Source organism: Notechis scutatus, chromosome 3, assembly GCF_049901735.1.
Source record: "Notechis scutatus isolate UNSWTSFEM ecotype Mainland chromosome 3, rNotScu1.2, whole genome shotgun sequence".
NCBI classification, from domain to species: Eukaryota; Metazoa; Chordata; class Lepidosauria; order Squamata; family Elapidae; genus Notechis; species Notechis scutatus.
Genome location: NC_142011.1, coordinates 59,708,614 through 59,727,982, shown reverse-complemented (window position 1 = coordinate 59,727,982; position 19,369 = coordinate 59,708,614). Strand labels below are relative to the sequence as shown.

General features: G+C 38.2%; 1 protein-coding gene across 1 annotated transcript in view; it reads right to left on the bottom strand.

Annotated features, from left to right (window-relative positions):
• Positions 1-614: 614 nt before the first annotated feature.
• Positions 615-19,369, bottom strand: part of LOC113410988 (vitamin D3 hydroxylase-associated protein-like) — a 38,690-nt gene continuing 19,935 nt past the window's right edge. The window contains exons 11-16 of the mRNA XM_026665804.2: positions 18,760-18,803; positions 15,006-15,045; positions 11,617-11,725; positions 8,480-8,625; positions 945-1,994; positions 615-891 (exon numbers count right to left, since the gene is read on the bottom strand). Of these exons, the coding sequence (XP_026521589.2) occupies positions 1,860-1,994; positions 8,480-8,625; positions 11,617-11,725; positions 15,006-15,045; positions 18,760-18,803 (474 nt within the window). The 3' untranslated portion in view covers positions 615-891; positions 945-1,859. The remainder of the gene's footprint in view (positions 892-944; positions 1,995-8,479; positions 8,626-11,616; positions 11,726-15,005; positions 15,046-18,759; positions 18,804-19,369) is intronic.

The following is a 19,369-nucleotide window of genomic DNA, read 5'->3' as shown; positions in this document are numbered from 1 at the left end:
GGGATGACTAATGCTCCTTTCTTCCTCTCTGTTTCCCTCTGGGTTTGTTTGTTTGTTTATTGCCATCTTTGTTCTTTTGTCTTTGCTGTTTGTGTGTTTTGGGTTTTTTTTGCCTTTAGCACTGTTTCATGTTTTTTGTCTTTAAATGTTTTAACATTTGGGAGTCAGGCAGCATGGAAATGTAATAAATTAGTACTCATTATTATTATATGCTTTAAGTTAACAAAATGTCCAATAAACTTCCTCATATTCATACACTTCTTAGTGACTTGCTAAAGAGCAAAAATATGGTCTGTGTATTCCATGATCATCGTAAAGCCAAACTACACTTCCCAAAATGTGGTAACTGTCACCTCTGATCTTCTTTCAATCACAATCCAGGCACACTTAAATGAATCCCCCTTTTTGTGTTCAGTCTTACTATCTGTATTAGAGAAGGGGTCTCCAACCTTGGCAACTTTAAGACTTGTGGAGTTTGCTGGCTGAGGAATTCTGGGAGTTGAAATCCACAAATCTTAAAGTTGCCAAGGTTGGAGACCCCTATATTAGAGAACAATAATGGCACTCTTCCGATTGTCAGGCATGTGTGTGTCTTTATACACACATTAAACAAGTTTTGACATATACATTTATTAAATATATTAAACAAGTTGAACAGCCATAAAGGATTAGAGTTAGCAAACTACATCTATATTTAAGCATATACAGAGTTACCCTTGCAACCTTACCTTTTAAAAAAACCACAGCATTTATGATTTGCTTTTCACCATATTTTTCTTGAATGTTAATTCTAATACTATTTGTTTCAATACCATTCTTTGACACACCACTATTTTCCAAATGCTTCTCCCAGCATTTTCAATTTTCTGTACTTCTTCTTTTATAGCCCACCTCACCAACTTCCAAAGTAATATTTTATAGCCCAAACTTCTTTTATAGCCCACCTCACCAACTTCCAAAGTAATATTTTAATTCCATCTCGAGCTGAGAATCAACCTGCATTTCTCTGTCTACCACTTATTTTTAACCAAGCCTCATTCTCTTTGACTTATATTATTTACAACTGTATTTTCTCTACAGGCACGTGAATCTTTTATATTCATTTTAATATTGTTCTTATATTCATTTTTCCATCCTTCTACAATCTTTTTTTTATTTCATCACATCACCAAATATCCTTTTCCAAGCTTCCTTTAGCATACATCCACAAATGTTTGTGACATTCTATATTATAATTCTTTTCACCATGATTCAGGTAACTCCCAGATGATCCTTCCTTCTGTGTCCTTTCCATTCATTCTTTTGGGAGATTAATCTATCTGGCAATGTTTTTTCACATAGAACTAACACTTTCATTTCAGTTTTGCAAATAATTTTTGAGATTCAAAAATAGTATCAGTTACCACAGTGATATCCTAGATCACTGGTTTTAAATTGTTCCAGATTCATCTGTTCAGGTTTACAGAAAAGGTATTTTTGAATTGCACAATCAACTTATCTCATTCACAGAATTTTATAGTACAGAATTTGCTGACACCATCATTTCCCATGTATAGCTTACTCAAAGTCTCAATAGTTGATGAAGGAATGACAGAATAATTGTATGATACCTTTGATGAGATAGCATAATTCAGAGGTGTCTGTCTGAAAGATCATGTTGTCCATATGCTTTATTTAGCCCTAATTACAAAACATTGCTAGAAATTCTCTACTTTCTAAACTGTATCTTCTAATGTCTCCATATCTTGTCTTGCTGAACATTGGTGAAAACTGAGCTAACCCAGCAATAAACTGCATAAGTCAATAATAAAGTTTATTTAGAAAGGTCAATGTTCCTTGCAGGCTTCTTTCTGACAGGATCATATTTTTCTCTTTCCCCATCTCCCATGGGAAACTCTCTCCACTTCTTTCATGAACCGAAGACACAATTCTTCTTGCCATGGCAAGGCCACACACTGAACTGCTACAGGGAGCCCCACAGCATGTTTCACAGCCTATATGAGAAATGCAAACAATAAGATATTACTCAACATATTCATCAGTCTTCTCGACTGCAAATCAGTCCTTGAACTCAATGTGATTTGAAACTTAGAGGAAAGTGAGGAGAAATACCTTCTTCTATCTAATGGGAGACACTGATTCAGCACCCACTCATCACCATTGTCATTCAAAAGCATGCTTACAAGGGCTAGACTATTAGAGGTTTTGAGATGCACAACACCATCAGAAAATCTTAGAAAGTTTGCTTTCAGACAGTTTGCAGCCAGGGTGTGAAGCAGACTGCTTCCCCCCTGTCGCCCCTCCTTCCCTCTTCCCCAAATTGCACCAAATTGCTAATCCGGACTCCCTCTTTAAAAGGACAGTAACTTTGGACTTTCAATAAGTAGGGAAGTATTGTTATAACTGAACTCCTGTGAAGATTGGAAGCAATTTTATTTCCTGTGATAGAAGCAGAAGTATATTGAAGCCAGGAGCGAATGCTCAATACAAATCTGAGTCCACATAGTAAAAATATAAACTGTTCAAATTGCCAGTGCAAGACTATCGACGTGCCTCTTTCTCTTAAAAGCAACACACTTTGAAAGTGTGTTTAAATTAACTAGGAGGGGGCCAGAAATCCCATTCATCAAGGGAAAACAAAACAAAAAGTTTCCTGTTGCCTCCCAGTGAATTGTTCTGTTTATCTCTGCTGAAGAAGGGGCCAGAGATCCCCCCTTCAGCATCTTGGCATCTTTACTATCTCAAAAACTCAATCTACAAAACAAGAAAGAGAGTGTAAACCCTTGCTCACTGATAGTTTTCAAACAGCCAGGAAAAGAGACTTCCTGCCAGTTTATTAGAGGTTATACATCTATTCTCAGATATCAGCAACAGCTAAGCAAAGCAAAGCAAAGCAATAACCCTTTACTTACTAACTCGCAATACAACTTCATTACTTTCATTATCTCAAAAATCAATTTCTTTAAAATAATTAATTTTTATCAAATGATTAATTGATTTATTGTTTTTATTGATTAGTATGATTGAATGTTTTGGTGCATATAGTGTAATTACTGAATATCTGATTAGTAAAATCAGTGATTTAGTGAATTTAATTGACCAGTATGTTTAGTAATTACTGTAATAAATTAGGCTGTTTGTTGTTTAGCAAAATTATTTGATTAGAGTGATTTGAATAACCAATTGATTGATTGATTGATTTTAGTAATAAGTAACCTTACTTTTGATTTGTTCTCTAACATATCAATTAAAATTTATTAATTACCAACATTCATAAGTAACTGTCTACCTATCACATTAACTAGCTATTGTAATTGATTACTGTACTATTGCCATTGACCATGCCAGCCAAAAACACCAAAACAAAACAAAAGAAAAATATCTCTACCAATGACCTCCTAGACTCCTGCACATGTTTCAAATGTCTTGAAACTATCAATGAAAGTGAAATTTACATCAAATGCCACCTATACGATAATCTAGGCCACCCTGCCTGCTTAAACGCAAACAAAAGCCTAGCTGATACGGTTAAAAATTCAGATACATTATTTTATCTATGTCCATCATGTTCTCCTAAGCTAAACAAACTGAGTGCCCTACCTGACAGAGTTGAAAGCATAGAATCACTCATTCACTCAATAGAAGAACGCTTAGCAACATGTTTTGAAACAACTATACAAGCAAGCCTAATCTCTCTTGGAAAAAAGAATACAGCACAGATGAGTACCTATCAGCTCAAAATCAAATCCCACAACAACCACAACCACTACCTCAACTACAACCACAACTACAACCAAAAATAACCACCAAACCACAGCCACAAACAATTACTATCCCTTCAAATAATTTCACAAATAATATCTCCTTACTCATCAGAGACACCATGGAACGTGAACAGAAATGTCCAAATGCCATCTTATTTGGTCTTGAAGACACCAACGAATCAGACGACATCACCAAAGTTCATGATATCATAAGCAACTCAAATACAACAAAGATCTCTCCTGAAGATATCATTGAAATAACCAGAGATGGCCCTGGGTGCAAATACAATGACGGCTCTGTGGCCTCAAGATTTTGTAGAGTTGTATGCAAAAATGAGTCCAGCAAATGCATATTCATTCATACAATAAATGCCATTGCAAAAACCAATCCCAACCACAAAAAACTATGCTCAAGACCAGACTTATCCATACTGCAAAGAATCCGCTCCTGTGAACTCCGCACAGAACTCAAAAACTGTCTAGACAATGGAGAAAAGGACCTATACGTTGACTACAGAGCTGATTGCATCAAAAGAAAGTCACACAACCCACAACTCCACATCCAACCCCACCCTATCCAATCCAACATCACTCAAAACTAGGCACGCCCGCCCCTAACTACCTCTATTGCAACCACAACTGACCTTAAATGCAAGCTACTCAATGCAAGAAGCCTTGTAAATTATATACCTTAATTTCTCCTCTTATTAAATACGGCTAAATTCGACATTATATTTGTCTGTGAAACATGGCTCAATGCATCTCTCCCTAACTCCATTACCACAGTAAGAGACTATCACGTTTACCAATCGGATTGTGAAATCCGTAGAGGAGGTGGTATTGCTATCTTCTATAAAAACTCCCTACGTCTAAAAAACATCCAAGTTACCCAGGAGCTTGCTATTCCTGAAACCATTGTCTGTGAACTGTCCTTAAATATCACATTTCGGTCCTTACTATGTTACAGAGCCCCTGATTATGACATTGAACATGCAAACAAGCTAAATACACTACTAACATGGGCAGCATCCTGCCCACACGCTTTTATCTTTCTTGGTGACTTCAATCTACCTCATATTAATTGGACCCTTAACAAATGTACAACTGAACCCACACATGCAACCTTCTACAATGCAGTAACAAATCTGGGACTAGAACAACTAGTAACCAACAACACTAGACTTACAACTGCCTTGATCTCATCTTCTGCAATAGTTTGAATTCAATTTATGGAATACAAATTAAAGAACCCTTCCAACGGTGATCACAACATGATTGATTTTTGTCTCTATATACGTCCACACAAAAATCACCACAATGATGTAATCCCCAATTATAACTTCAAAAAAGGCAACTATGATCTTATAAACAACGATCTCTCATCCCTTGATTGGCAATTTCTATTCTCTGGATGCAATACTGTAGAAGACCATTACAACATATTTTTACTTGAAGTCAAAAGAGTCATCAAACTATACGTACTATTAACAACTCCCAAAACCAGAAAAAACAAATTACCCATAACAATAAGGAAGCTTCAATCCAAAAAGAAATCACTTCGGCAGAAAAACAAATCTGGTCACATTGCCAACTTCAAAAGCCGATACAAAAATTTATGCCACCAGATAAAAACTGAATGCACCAATTATCACATTAAACAAGAAGAAAACCTTCTACGCACCAATTCCACCTGTGCTCTCTACAATTTTGTAAACAACAAACTAAAAGACTCAAGGTCCATCCCACCCCTGAAAGGACCTAATGGTAAAGACTGCAACGATGACACTATTAAAGCCAACCTCTTTAACACATTCTTTGGCTCAGTATTTGTAAACAGCAATGGATCATGCCCAGTATTTCCTAGTCGAACCACAGACAACTACAATGATCTAATACATATCGATTTTACAGAAGACAATGTTGAAAAAGCACTACGCAATCTAAAACCATCTCTATCTATTGGACTGGACGGAATATGTGCCTACTTCTTAAAAAAGCTATCCACTGCCATAGCCGAACCTCTAAGCATAATCTTTGAAAAATCTTTCAGGACCAGCTCCTTGACAAAACTATGGTCACAAGCCACAGTCATCCCCATCTTCAAAAAGGGAGACCCCAGCCTAATTGAAAATTACAGACCAATCTCTTTATGATGCGTCATCTGCAAAGTCATGGAATCAATTATTAACCAATCCATCATCCTCCACTTAGAGACAAACAACCTACTCTCTAATAAACAATTTGGTTTCAGGAAAAAACTATCATGTAAGCAACTCTTACACTGCAAAAACTTATGGACTACACAACTCGATCAGGGCAAAGCAATAGACGCAATCTACATAGACTTCTGTAAAGCCTTTGATTCAGTGGTACTTGAGAAACTACTCCTAAAACTAAAATCTTATGGTGTCTCTGGACACCTGCATAACTGGATAGAAGCATTCCTGTCAAACAGACAACAAATGGTCAAAATTGGGAGCGTCCTATCAAATTCAGTATCTGTAAACAGTGGTGTCCCCCAAGGCAGTGTTCTAGGACCAATTCTTTTCATACTCTACATAAATGACCTCTGTAATCATATCAAGAACAACTGTGTTCTCTTCGCTGATGATGTAAAGCTATTCAACACCACAGACAATACTGCTACCCTTCAAAAAAACCTTGACTATGTATCAGAATGGTCAAACAAATGGCAACTTCAAATCTCAACAAATAAATGCTCTGTCTTACATACTGGCAAAAAAAATAAGAAAATAAAATACAGGCTGAATAGTCAAGACCTTGTTGGTGATCCAGCCTCTGTCAAGGATCTTGGAGTACTCATCTCTAATGACCTAAGTGCTAGAGCCCACTGTAACTACATAGCCAAAAAGGCGTTAAGAGTTGTTAACCTAATCTTACGTTGCTTTTTCTCTGGTAATATTACACTAATAACTAGAGCATACAAAACATTTGCTAGACCAATACTCGAATACAGCTCATCAGTCTGGAACCCACATTACGTATCTGATATTAACACAGTTGAGAAAGTCCAGAAATATTTAACAAGAAGAGTTCTCCACTCCTCTACTCGTTGCAGAATACCTTATGCCACCAGACTTGAAATTCTAGACCTAGAAAACTAGAACCTTCGGTCCAATCTAAGTATAGTATATAAAATCATACATTGCAATGTCCTACCTGTCAATGAATACTTCAGCTTTAACCATAACAACACAAGAGCAAACATTAGATACAAACCCAAGGTTAATCGCACCAAACTTGATTGCAGGAAATACAACTTCAGGAACAGAGTGGTCAATGTCTGGAATACTCTACCTGACTCTGTGGTTTCTTCCCCAAACCCCAAAAACTTTAACCTTACATTGTCTACTATTGACCTTACCCGTTTCCTATGAGGTTTGTAGGGGGTGTGCATAAGCGCACCAACGTGCCTACCGTCCCTGTCCTATTGTTTCTTTTATTTTATTTTATTTTTCTTATATGTATCCATGTATTCATAACTATGTTTTTACTTATACCTATTATCTTGTAAACAGTTGACAAAAATAAATAAATAAATAAATAAATAAAATAAATAAGTAACAACAACAGCAACAAACAAGGCAAAGGAACTGGCTGACTGATTATTGCTGCCAACAATGAATGGATGGATGGATGCATCTTTGTTGCAATCATCAACCAGAAAAATAGAAGAAAAGATGTGAATATGGAAACAATTATTTTTTAAATACAGTTTAGTAATCTTTAAATCATTACATCATTTGAGTCTGATAATAAAGTTGTACAGGCCTGAGCTAGAGGTATACCATAAAAAGAGTAACTTCTTCTCCAATGAGCATTTTCCATAGCAAAAAGGGCTCAAATGCAAATGCAGTCTTACAATATTATGGCCAACAATATTGTTATGTCAATGAACTCACCAGAATTCACAGCCTATTCAAAGCTATATTTTTGGCAGATTCAAAGCTTACAGGATCATACAAAGCTATAGCTCAAATTCCCTTAAAGGAGATAAAAGTCCTTTAAAACTCAGCAGGACCTATTTCATTTAAACAGTTTCATGCTCAAATTAGAAAAACTTGCCATGGCCCGATATCTGCAGAGATTCTCAGTCCTCCAGGTCATGGTTGTCCCAAAGGTGCTTTTTCAAGAGGCAACTGGACTTTCTGTTTTTTCTTTGAAGATGTTGCACTTCTTTGAAGATGTTTCACTTCTCATCCAAGAAGCTTCTTAAGCTCTTTTGCTTCTCATCCAAGAGCTGAAGAAACTTCTTGGATGAGAAGCGAAACATCATTGCTATGGCCAACTCGCCGTGGGACAATGAACCATGGGAGAAGAATTACACTAATATCCAAGCAATGAAGAGAAAAAGGAAGGACAGAATTAAATGTGAATGACAAAAATTTAAATATTTATTTATTTATTTTAAATAATTAAATTGAATTGTTAAATTGTCCCACGGCGAGATGGCCATGATGAGTTGCAGCAAGTTGGTTGTGATGAGTTGGCCCACTCTAGAATGAAATAACTGAATTTTTTCCAAGAGACTGTTCCCCAAATTTCTCCAAAGGAAACCAGTCACCAAATTTCACCGGTTTCAGAGGAGCAGCCAAGCAGGATCCATTCTGCTAAAGTTTTGTACTGCAAAGGGAAGATTTTGGTAATATCTTGACTGTCATGTATGGCAATTGCATTTCTTGCTATTAACTAACCTCCTTCATTCTCGTATCCCAGAAGTCTCCATAGTGCCCTTTGTAATGCTTCAGCTCTTCTTCATCTTTTTGTGTAACCGTTGTGACTGGTACAACCCCAGCAGGAAAATTCAAGACATTATATAGATGGGTATAAGTAGTAGCCACTGGAAAAGACACCATATATAAGTTATTTATTTCTAAACAGGATCAGGCCATTGTTTTGTGACTGTAACATATTCGTAGCATAACAGTACAATGCATTCTGCAGCCCACAAATGCTACCCAGTTTCATCCTCCACAAGCCAGGAAGCCAAATGGGGTGGATGCCACCAGCACCATCACAAGATGCTGGCAGTGATGCAGTTGCCCGAGAGGGCGGGAGGTTGTGGCTTTGATGAGAAAATCAGCAAATAAAATATGTTGAATATGTTTTCAAGAGTTGGCCAGCATCATTTGTAGCTTGTCCTGAAAGAGGGAGGATGGAAACATAACGTTTTCAGAAGCATTTTCCTTTTTATTAGAGTTGCAATCCACAACTGCTATATAACTACATGGATATAGTAACAAGAGAGCTATGCTTCAGGGTAATAGCTTTCTGGTGAGGAAATTGGAGCAATTTACAAGTGCAGGAAAAGATCTAGTGCTTGCAGAGAAATAGCATCATCATCTTCTCTTCAGGGATTTTTTTTTTTTTTTTTTGAGGAATAAGGAAATGAGCCTGAAATGTCACGGCTGCCAGATGCTTGTCTTGCATTATTTTATCATTCGATAAATCACCTGAAATGACCAGGGGTGGGATTCAATATTTTTAACAAGTGGTTCTGTGGGCGTGGCTTAGGTGGTGGGTGTGGCTTGGTGGTCATGTGGCTGGGTGGACATGGCTTGGTGGTCATGTTATTGGCTGGGTGTGGCCAACTCAACATCATTCACATCAAAGCATGCATCTCCTCGCCTGGCCTCTCATGACTGTGGGGATGCTGCAACAGTCATAAGTGTGAAAAATGGTCATAAGTTACTTTTTTCCATTGTACCTTTGAATGGTCACTCCACACAAGCAAAGTACCAGCAAAGGAGGGGGAAAAAACTCCAGAGAAGTTCCTGAGACAGGAAGTCTAGTTCTGCCAAGAATGTAATAAGAGTTAACGGAGAGGCAGTTTCTGTAAGCAACACCAGAATGTTTCCTTCCTGCCTTCCTTACAGGATTAGGCCAGTAATTTCTTCTAACAACTGGTTCTCCGAACTGCTTAGAATGTTAACAACAGGTTCTAGCGAATAGGTGCGAACCTGTAGAATCCCATCCTTGGAAATGACTCTAAGAACAGTTGCAAAATTGTTCTTGGTGGATACTTAGGGTTGTGCCACTTGGCAGCCATAAGTTGCTTGAGCCTCAAGGTAAATCCGGTGGAAAAAAGCTAGCTTAGCCTCATCTCTGAAACATAGCCTGTCCCTCCACCTTGGGAATGATCTATTTGGACTACAGTTACCATATGTTCTGACCTATGGGTTCTCTATCTATGCCAGAGTACCAAGTGCTTTCCTTTCTAAGGATAGGTCTCTGTGAAACATACTTTCTATTTATAGACCTTTTGTTGGTTCTATCTTCAATGTGAGACTTTCAACCTTCCCCTATCCCAGTCCGTCCAATGTTTGATGTTCATCATTCATGAATCTAGCATTTTGTTGATCCACTGGTGAACCCAGTTTCAAAAAGAAAGGCCTTGCAGCTCACCAGTGAACTCTAACAAAACTCTAAAGTGTATATTCAGCCCACATCACTGGAGTTATTCAATTGTGGAGTGTGAAGTCCCCACACGTGAATGTTGAACCTGTTTCCCAAATCACTGGTGTCTTTATGTGTGTATATAGGAAGTCAATGCAAGGCCTGGGATGTGCCTTATAGATCTAAGCAGGCTTTGGGGTTATGTAAAGAGGGCTTTCAGAAGCAAGCAGGCAACACAGTAGCTCAGACCTAAGAAGCAGCAACTATAATAAAAGAAAATACACAAAAATGGTGGGAAAAATGTTCTCACTATAATAGTGTCTTATCCAAATGCAATAAAGCACAGCAGATGAACCTCATGGCATCCCTTATGCTGGTAAAGATTAAAAGAACAGCCCTTCTTATGCACAGCAAGAAAAGATGGGTGGAAATTGTCTTCAGAACAGGCTGGGAACAAGGTTCTTACCCTTGAGAAATAGGAAATGGACTATCTGCTCCCAGGAGCAAACAGGAAATAAGGGTGAGCCCCAAAAGTAAGTTTACTCAGCTGCTCTACTTACCAATAGACATCCCTATCAACCAAGGTCATATCTAAGAAAGTAACATATAGCATGTATGTACATATGTATGCATTTTCTGATTTGCCTCATAATCTGAAGAACTAAATTGGTCAGTTCTGAATTGACTGTTGTGCTTCATTATTAATCTATCTACTCTCTTACTGCATTACTGCCAATATTATCTAGAAAGCAGTTCTATTTCCTTTACAGTGTTACCTGCTAGAGTCTGCTTTCTCACTTTTATTTTACTCTGATAGGAAGCTACGTTTGACTATATCTTTTGATCACCCAGCCAATATCCTCCCCTGTGACAGGTTCCTTAATTCATTCTACATGCTTTCCTGTAAAGGAGATTTGAGGGCACAGATGGAAACTGGACTTAATGAGCACCCAGTTCACCATTTTGGGGTGCTCTATATAGAACTATATCTTCCACATACAAGCCTTTTATATTCCCCTGTATCTATCTAATGCTCCTATCCCTTCTTATAGTTTATTTATTTATTTGTGTGTGTGTGTATACACATTGTTTTAACATCTTCTAGTTTTTCATTTTTTAAAAGACTGTGTTGTACCTTCTATGCTTTTAATTGACTGTACTCCACTCTCCTTATGTTTGTATATGACCATAATAAAGATTTGAATTGATTGAAACTTGTTTATTGGCATCTGGGGCCTCATCTAGCAGGGCCCTCCTCCCAATCAACTCAGGAGCTGGAGTGATCAAAAGAATGATGTCAGAGCTTCAGAAACAAGAAGCAGTTGCACACCTTGCAGGACTGTTTTTTTCACACCCCTGGAATCTAACCCTTCTTAGAACAGGCAAAAGAACAAAGGCACACAGAGAAAGTTATAGTGGGGGTAGGATTTGATACCAAATAGTTTGCCAGCGTATCCTAGATTAAAGGCTGGGCCCAAAGCAGGACAAAGCACAACATCCAGCTTCAACTTTCTCCATTCTGCAATGAATTCATCACGGTAAGCCTGGAAAAAAAAGAAAATACAATGGGGGGTGTGTGTGTATAAGAGCATAATGCTAGTAGCAGCACAAAGTGATCAATGTGTTCAATTTCAGCCTCTTTATCCGACTTAGTCCCTATAGCTTCTAAGCACTAGATCAATACTTTTATGGAAATGCCAGAAAAAAAATGCAGAATGGGGATCATGTACCATTGGATATAATCAGCACATTGTAGATACAATACCTTACTCTGAAGGATGACTTCTCCAGCAGCTTCATGTAGGTCAGGGGTATCAAACTCATGGTGTCACATTGTCATCACATGACATATCATGACTTTTTTTCCCTTCGCCAAACTGGGGTGGGCATGGCCAGCATATGATACATCTGGCCCATGAGCCATGAGTTTGTCACCCCTGATGTAGGTATTAAACAATAGGGGCAGCTACTCATCACCAGGGCACAAATAAATAGTTGCTGGATCTCTTTTTCCTTCCTACAGTTGACTGGAACTGTCCACTCAGGAAAAGGAACTACTGCAAAATAATACTTCTAATTCCAAATTTCACAGGCAGTTCAGAAAGGTTACCATGGTTGATGATCTTGAAATCTGTTCAGATGTTGATTGTCGCTAGGAGTACCATTTCCCCAGTCATTTCAATGCCCATCTACTAGCACAACCAAGGCAGTTTTCCTTCCATGCCCAACAACTAATGGAATGGAAATCAGATAACCTAGGTCTAGGACATTCTGCAGGTGATTTCCAACCCTCTTCTCAACAACGTCTCCTGCAAGGGGAGATTGGAGATGGGGCAATAATTGTTAAGGATGCCTGAGTCCAAAGAATGTATCTTAAGAATGGGAACAAACCAGAGCTTCCTTCAAGATTGCAGACAATGTTCTCCCCTATAAAGATAGAGAAGCATTGGCTTCCCTGTAGGATTCTTGCAATTTAGAGTAGAATGTTAAAAAGAAAACCACTGAAGTTTCTAGCTCCCAAAACTAAGGATAACAATTTGATGAGTGCCAAAGAAAGCTTCAGACTTAAGCATGTGCCACAAGCAGCAGTTAGAGACTGAAGGGTCCCTGAGACTTTATCTCTTTAATTTGTTTTCCCCAGGATTTACCTATCTCTGTTTTATCCAGCTAATACCTTTCATCAGTTTACTTTGGGATGAAATATATGTTCTTCCCACCAAATCAGGCCTCACATTCCAACTCTCAAAACAATTAAATTAGAAATATGTAGTCTCTCAAGACCGTTTGCAGGGTCACTTCAAGATTTCAAATGTGGACTCTGATTTAATCAGCAAAGGATTAAATGGCCCTTGGCACAATCTGAAATAATAACTATCAAATGCTGTGAATGATTAACGTGCATCATTTATCCAACTGCATGTTATCTGACACTCCCAGTATCAGAGGGTATTGCCAAATGCAGAGTTAGAAGTCATGCCGAGCCTTGATCTGAACAAATAAATCTCAGAAGCTCAACTAAATCTAAACTTGTGCAAATTAATTTTATGGTAATGCTAAAGAAGCCGACCCCAGTCTTCTACCCCTTTCAGAAGTAGATAGCCTATTTATTGTCTAGGATTATGGGAGTTGTAGTCCCACACATCTAAAGTGGCGAGATTCAAGAAGTCAGTCAACGTTCCTCAACACTGGAAAAACAGAAGGTTAAGATGGAAGACAAGTGCTGATAGATTATTGTATTGAGGGCACGTTATGAGTTAATAAATAGCAACAATGGATAATTATCTGAATGGTCTGGGCAAGCAGATGTTGAAATGTAATAATGCAATAGTAATTGGCATGTTCACTTCCACTTAATTAATCACTTTATACGTGCTTAGGAAAAAGTAGAAAGAGAAAAGCGTGGGACTTTACTGCAAGAAAGCCAATTAGCACTCTGCATGTGATGGAATGTGCAGTTAAATAAAGAGTCAGAGCAATGTTGGCAGTAGCGCTGCAGCTTCTCAGGGACAAGGCAGCACATTCCAGAGAAAGTCCCAAGACAAGAGACTGTGCAGTCCTAAACTGGATATGGGAGGGAAGGAAAAAGTTTGGTGTAGCCACAACCTAGAATCTTCCAGGGTATATCTATCAGGTCAGAAGGTTATAGCTTTAGTCTGGCAAGATTCTGGGTATTAGGTCAAATAAAAAATGTATTTGATTAGATCTCACTGTATTGGCTTTGGGTTTGGGTCTGACAGTATGAGATGAATTATCCAAGGAAGATGCCTGTATTACAAGAAGGGACAGCCAGTTAATTAAATTAGGATCTGGGATTATTGATATGATGGTAACATACTGTATTAAGTTAAATTTAATTAGAATTATCCCTAACGAAGAGGTATGAAATAGCTTTCCACTTGCAAAATAGTATACTTAGCTTAATGAAGTTTTTCTCAGAGTTAATCTAGGATCTTGTCCTTAGAGCTGAAATAAACCTGATCAGGGAAAGAGGAATATATCCTAATATCTTTGGATATTCAAATATAAGTTTTTCCCTATCTGATGAATAATCAGAGAGAGCTTACTGATAAAAAGACAATGTATTTTTATGAAGTTTTCACACACACACACACACAAAATGTGGCAATTTTTCTGTTACAGGTACCTGATGTACATTGTATTGATAAAAAGTGGAAGGCTTAGTTAAGTCCTGAGCTTCAACTTGTCCTATTATGTGGTACAATTGATGTCCCACAGGATATATGTGGTTACTGCCAATTAAATTGGATCCTGGAAATCCCAGTGCATAAGAAGAAATGTAGGACTTTGCGTCTCTGTCTTCTCATTTTTGGCATATTAAGAATAAAACCCACCTATTCACAAATCCTTTAGCCATGAAACTGTTGCTTTGCAAACAAGCTAAGCAATGATTGGAAAAGAAGTTGAGAAACTTCATATAGTGTTTCTCCATTTCACCCAATTAGATCATCATGTTTGACCACTTTAAAACTATCTGGTGACATGTGTTACAGGAAATAAGAATAGTCTCAATTGCATACTGATGTGCCATACAAAAACCATTAAGATGTTTGTTATAACTCTTGAGTTATAGTTGAATTCTAGAACTCTAGAATAATATATGAGGTAACTGTATAGGAAGATTGTGGAAGGTAAGGGGCTTCGCTAACTATTCTCTTCTATTTTTTCTGCTCAGTATTGAAAAGTACACAAATAAACCCAGGGCTGCTTTCATTTAAAAAGAAACAACTCTTTTGTTTGTTCTGGTTGGGAAATATCTGAGAGAGTTAGAACCTTTGGCCAAGTGACATAAACAAGCTGACTCACCATTCGATCCACATTGTTCTTCCAGAGTTTTTTGACTGACCTAGAATTTGCAGAAATCATGAAAATCAACATTAGCATACTAACAGTTGGAAGGGACCACAAAGATAATCTCATTCAACTCTTCATAACAGAAGAAAAAAAAACCCAACCAAATTATCCTGTCCAGCCTATTCATAAAAACACAGACTGCTATTCTTCTATTTCTTCTATTTAGGAAGCTTTTTCTTATAATGAAATGAAATCTAGATAGTTGCAACTTACATCTATCATTTCTGGTCCTAGTCTCCTTGGCAGTGATCATGTTCTCAACAATATATTTCTGTATACCTGAGCAGTGAGATCCTATCTCCCTCGGTCTCCTCTTCTTCAAATTAAGTTTCCCCACCGTCCTTGAATAGTCTTGATCACGTCTTGAAGTTCCTGCATTTTTGTCATCCTCCTCTGAACTTGTGCACCAATTGTTCAACATGTTGTTGCTCTTTGCTTAAGAGGGCAATCTATATTCTCACTGGAAGGGATTTTAATGGTTTGCCCCGTCCCCTAAATTTTGGGCAACAAGGACCAGTTCTGTGGAGAGAGGTTTTTCTGTGGACTGGAGGGAGTTTCATATGCTCTCTACATCCTGCAGATGGGGCTTTGCTTGTTGTGGCATACCATAAACCAGTGCTGGTCCATGGACCAGGGATGGGGACCCCTGCCTTAATCTCACTATAACAGCTCGCTTCTATAATAATTAATATTTAATATTTTAATTTAATTGTATTTAATTTAATAATTAAATACAAAATTGACAGACCTATAGGGAACTAGCCTTTTCATGGTCTTATTGCACAGAAAAAGTAGAAGTTGGGCTCAGCTTACAATCACAAGTGGGACTGGAGATTCCATGGGATTGTTAAGTGAGTCACTCTCAATTTTATGGCCTTTTTTTTTTTTTGCATGGCCATTAAACAAATCATGCAGTTGTTAAGCAAATTCAGCTTCCTTCATTGACTTTGCTTGTTGGAAGTCCCCTGGGATGGTCATAATTGACCAAGGAGTGCTTGGAATCATTGTAAAAGGCCTGCCAGTTAACAAGAGCCCAAGTTTTGATCATGTGATCACAAAGACACTGCAACAGTTGTAAGTGCAAGGACCAGTTATAAATTACCTTTTTCGGTAGTGTTGTAACTTTGAACAGTAGTTAAATTGTCATAAGCCAAGGACTGCCTACAGATAGGTATGAACAGCTATGAGAAGATGAAGCATGATACTCCATTGTTGGCTAAAAAAACAGCAGCAACTGACTGACAGTTCTCTGTGATGCACAGAATATAAACATGTCAATTTTAACAGTGTCTTGATGTCTAAATTAAATCTGAAGAAAATTAGGGCAGCACAAGACAATTTTAACTGGCTTTAGGATTGCTAGGAAAGATTGATTGCCTGAAAGTTGCAATTCCAACCTATTTGAAAGGCGTCAGTGGCAGGACATTGTTATAAAACCTCAAGTAATAATAGTAGATATTCATGATAGTAAGTGGTGGGATTCAATTTTTTTTTACTACCAGTTCTGTGGGTGTGGCTTGATGGGCATGGCAGGGGAAGGATACTGTAAAATCTCCAGTCAGAGGTAGTATTTGCTAGTTCTCTGAACTACTCAAAATTTCCGCTACCGGTTCTCCAGAACTGGTCAGAACCTGCTGAATACCACCTTTGATGATAGTGTTCTTGAAGGCACGATCCATGTTTACTTTTCCACCATAAATGTACAAATGAAATTGAAACTCCTTCAAGCCACTGAAACAAATACCTGAACCCAGTTCCCTAAGAACCTTGGAATGTCTCTCTTTCCACAACATGTTAATTTCCAGCAATGGAGTATCATGCTCCATCTTCTCATAGCTGTTTAGACCTATCTGTAGGCAGTTCTCGACTTGTGATGATTTAACTACAATTTAAAGTTACAACACTATTGAAAAAAGTAATTTACAATTGGTTCCCACACTTACAACCTTTGCAGTTTCCTTGTGGTCACATGATCAAAATTTGTAAATCCAAGCATCCTGATTGTTCCAAATAATTTAAATTAAAATTAAAATATTTTCCTAAGTCCAACTTTTGTGAAATGCAGGACAGTGGCCAATGTAATGCTGATCTCTGCTGGATAGAATGTAGCATGACTATTTTTCAAAGTTTAAATATTCATATTAATAACCGAAAGATAACTTAGAGCAAAGGTACCCTGTCCCATTTTGCTCTTCCTGCCCTATGAATGTCCCAGCTGTAAACCAGTTAAAGCAAATCTCAACTAAACTTGATGCCTTGGCAACAATTTGGAAAATATTGAGTCTAGATCAGTGGTGGGATTCAAATAATTTAATAACTGGTTCTCTGCCCTAATGATTTCTTCCAACAACCAGTTCACCAAACTGCTCAGAAAGTTAACAACCAGTTCTCCCAAAGTGGTGTGAACTGACTGAATCCCACCACTGGTCTAGATCTAAAGTTACCACTTGTGGTCACTGGGCAATTCTCCCACTTCCATTGTTTCTCAAGTTTTCATTTCAGGAATGAAATTTCCTCTGGGAGGGTCTTAGTGGACATACATTTTCACACATACCCATATGTTCTGTCTCACCTTTCTTCTTTCTCAAAAGATGAAAGAGTACAAACTCGCACAAACACAGGCAGGCAAGCTGGCTCGGACTTCACAGAGTTAATTCTTTGGAACTGATAACATCCTTGGCATTCCAACACGGTCTGCCTGCCAAGTCCGAACTGATAACAAGTAAAAAGCTACTTACAGAAAATTACAAGGCAGACCACAAAAATCATTCACAAAGAAAAACCTGAAGTAAGATCAAACTTTGTCCCGTACAAAGTTCCAGCTGATAACACACCCACTTTTATCCCCTGTGGGGTGTGGCTCAATGACTCAGCTCACTCTCTGACCCTCCCACGCCTCCTACATTGCTGCTCACGTTTCTTCCTACGATGCTGCTTAGGATCAAGCCAACATTCTTCCTCTTGACTCCCTGTCAAGGGCTGCTCCGATATGCCTTCCTCCTGATTAATCTCAGGCTGTTCCTCTCGGTTGTCTGATGAAACCTGAGGCATTATCAGGGAGGAAGGCATTGCCAGAGAGGAAGGTCCCTGGGAGGAAGGCATCTCCAGTTCCTCCTCCTCATCTTCCGAGTCCTCTTCCTCTAACAGCACAGGCTCGGGAATCGGAGCCACAACAATTTCATATACTTGTATTTTTTACATATAAGGGTGTATAGGAGGCGTAAGTAGCTTTTTACTTGTTATCAGTTTGGACTTGGCAGGCAGAGCATGTTGGAATGCCAAGGATGTTATCAGTTCCAAAGAATTAACTCTGTGAAGTCCAAGCCAGCTTGCCTGCCTGTGTTTGTGTGAGTTTGTACTCTTTCATCTTTTGAGAAAGAAGAAAGGTGAGACAGAACATGAAATATAGTAATGAAAAAATATAAAATATGCACATGTGCAGGAACAACAACCAGCTTTAAAAATAAAAAATTCTCTTCTTATATTACTAATACTTTTCCTGAATAACTTCTACTACAAATACTGTTATAAAAGGTCTTTCCTACTTGCATAGCAGTACACTACTGCATAGTGAAGTGCATCATGGAGAAACCTAAGTATGTGGTTTTAAGAGGTGACACTGATTGATGGCACACAGTAAATCCAAAGGCTGATATTGTGGGAACAACACCCATTAAAGGAACAAAACACCATAAAGCACTCTTACCCAACTCCAAGGAGGGCACGCAGATGTCTGGAGATTCGTGGGAACTAAAATAAAAACACTGCATTGGAAAACCACATATAGCAAGAGGTTATTCTACAGTATTAAACAAACCTACTGGCCTTTGAGGTTTACTAACTGTTTAGCAATTCTATGGCTCCTTCTCCTTAGTCTGTTTCTTCCTGATCTATTCTCTGGTTGCTGGCTTGGAACTATCTTAGTCAGTCTGTCAACTCATAAAACATTTTGTATACACGTTTTATAGTTGACAACAGAAAGAAGGGGGGGGATTTCAAAGAGCAGACAGCAGTGTGGAATCAAAAGTACATTCCATTCATATTTTCTTCAAAGGCTGAAGCTTCTGCTGCGCAAAAATCTAATTGGAGAGCATGATTGATGACTGTTAGCTATGGGCATTGTTCATTGGATGATATGTGGGGGGGAAGCAGGATCAAGGGTGACAGTGAATTACGTATCTCAGAGTTGGCTGCACCCTGGTAAATGCAGACGTAGAATGTTAACTTCAAATAAATCTTTTTTAGTTTTGGGAGTGTGGCTCGAGGCTCATGATTTAACTGGAGTAAGTACCAGAATCCTGACACAGTAATCTTTC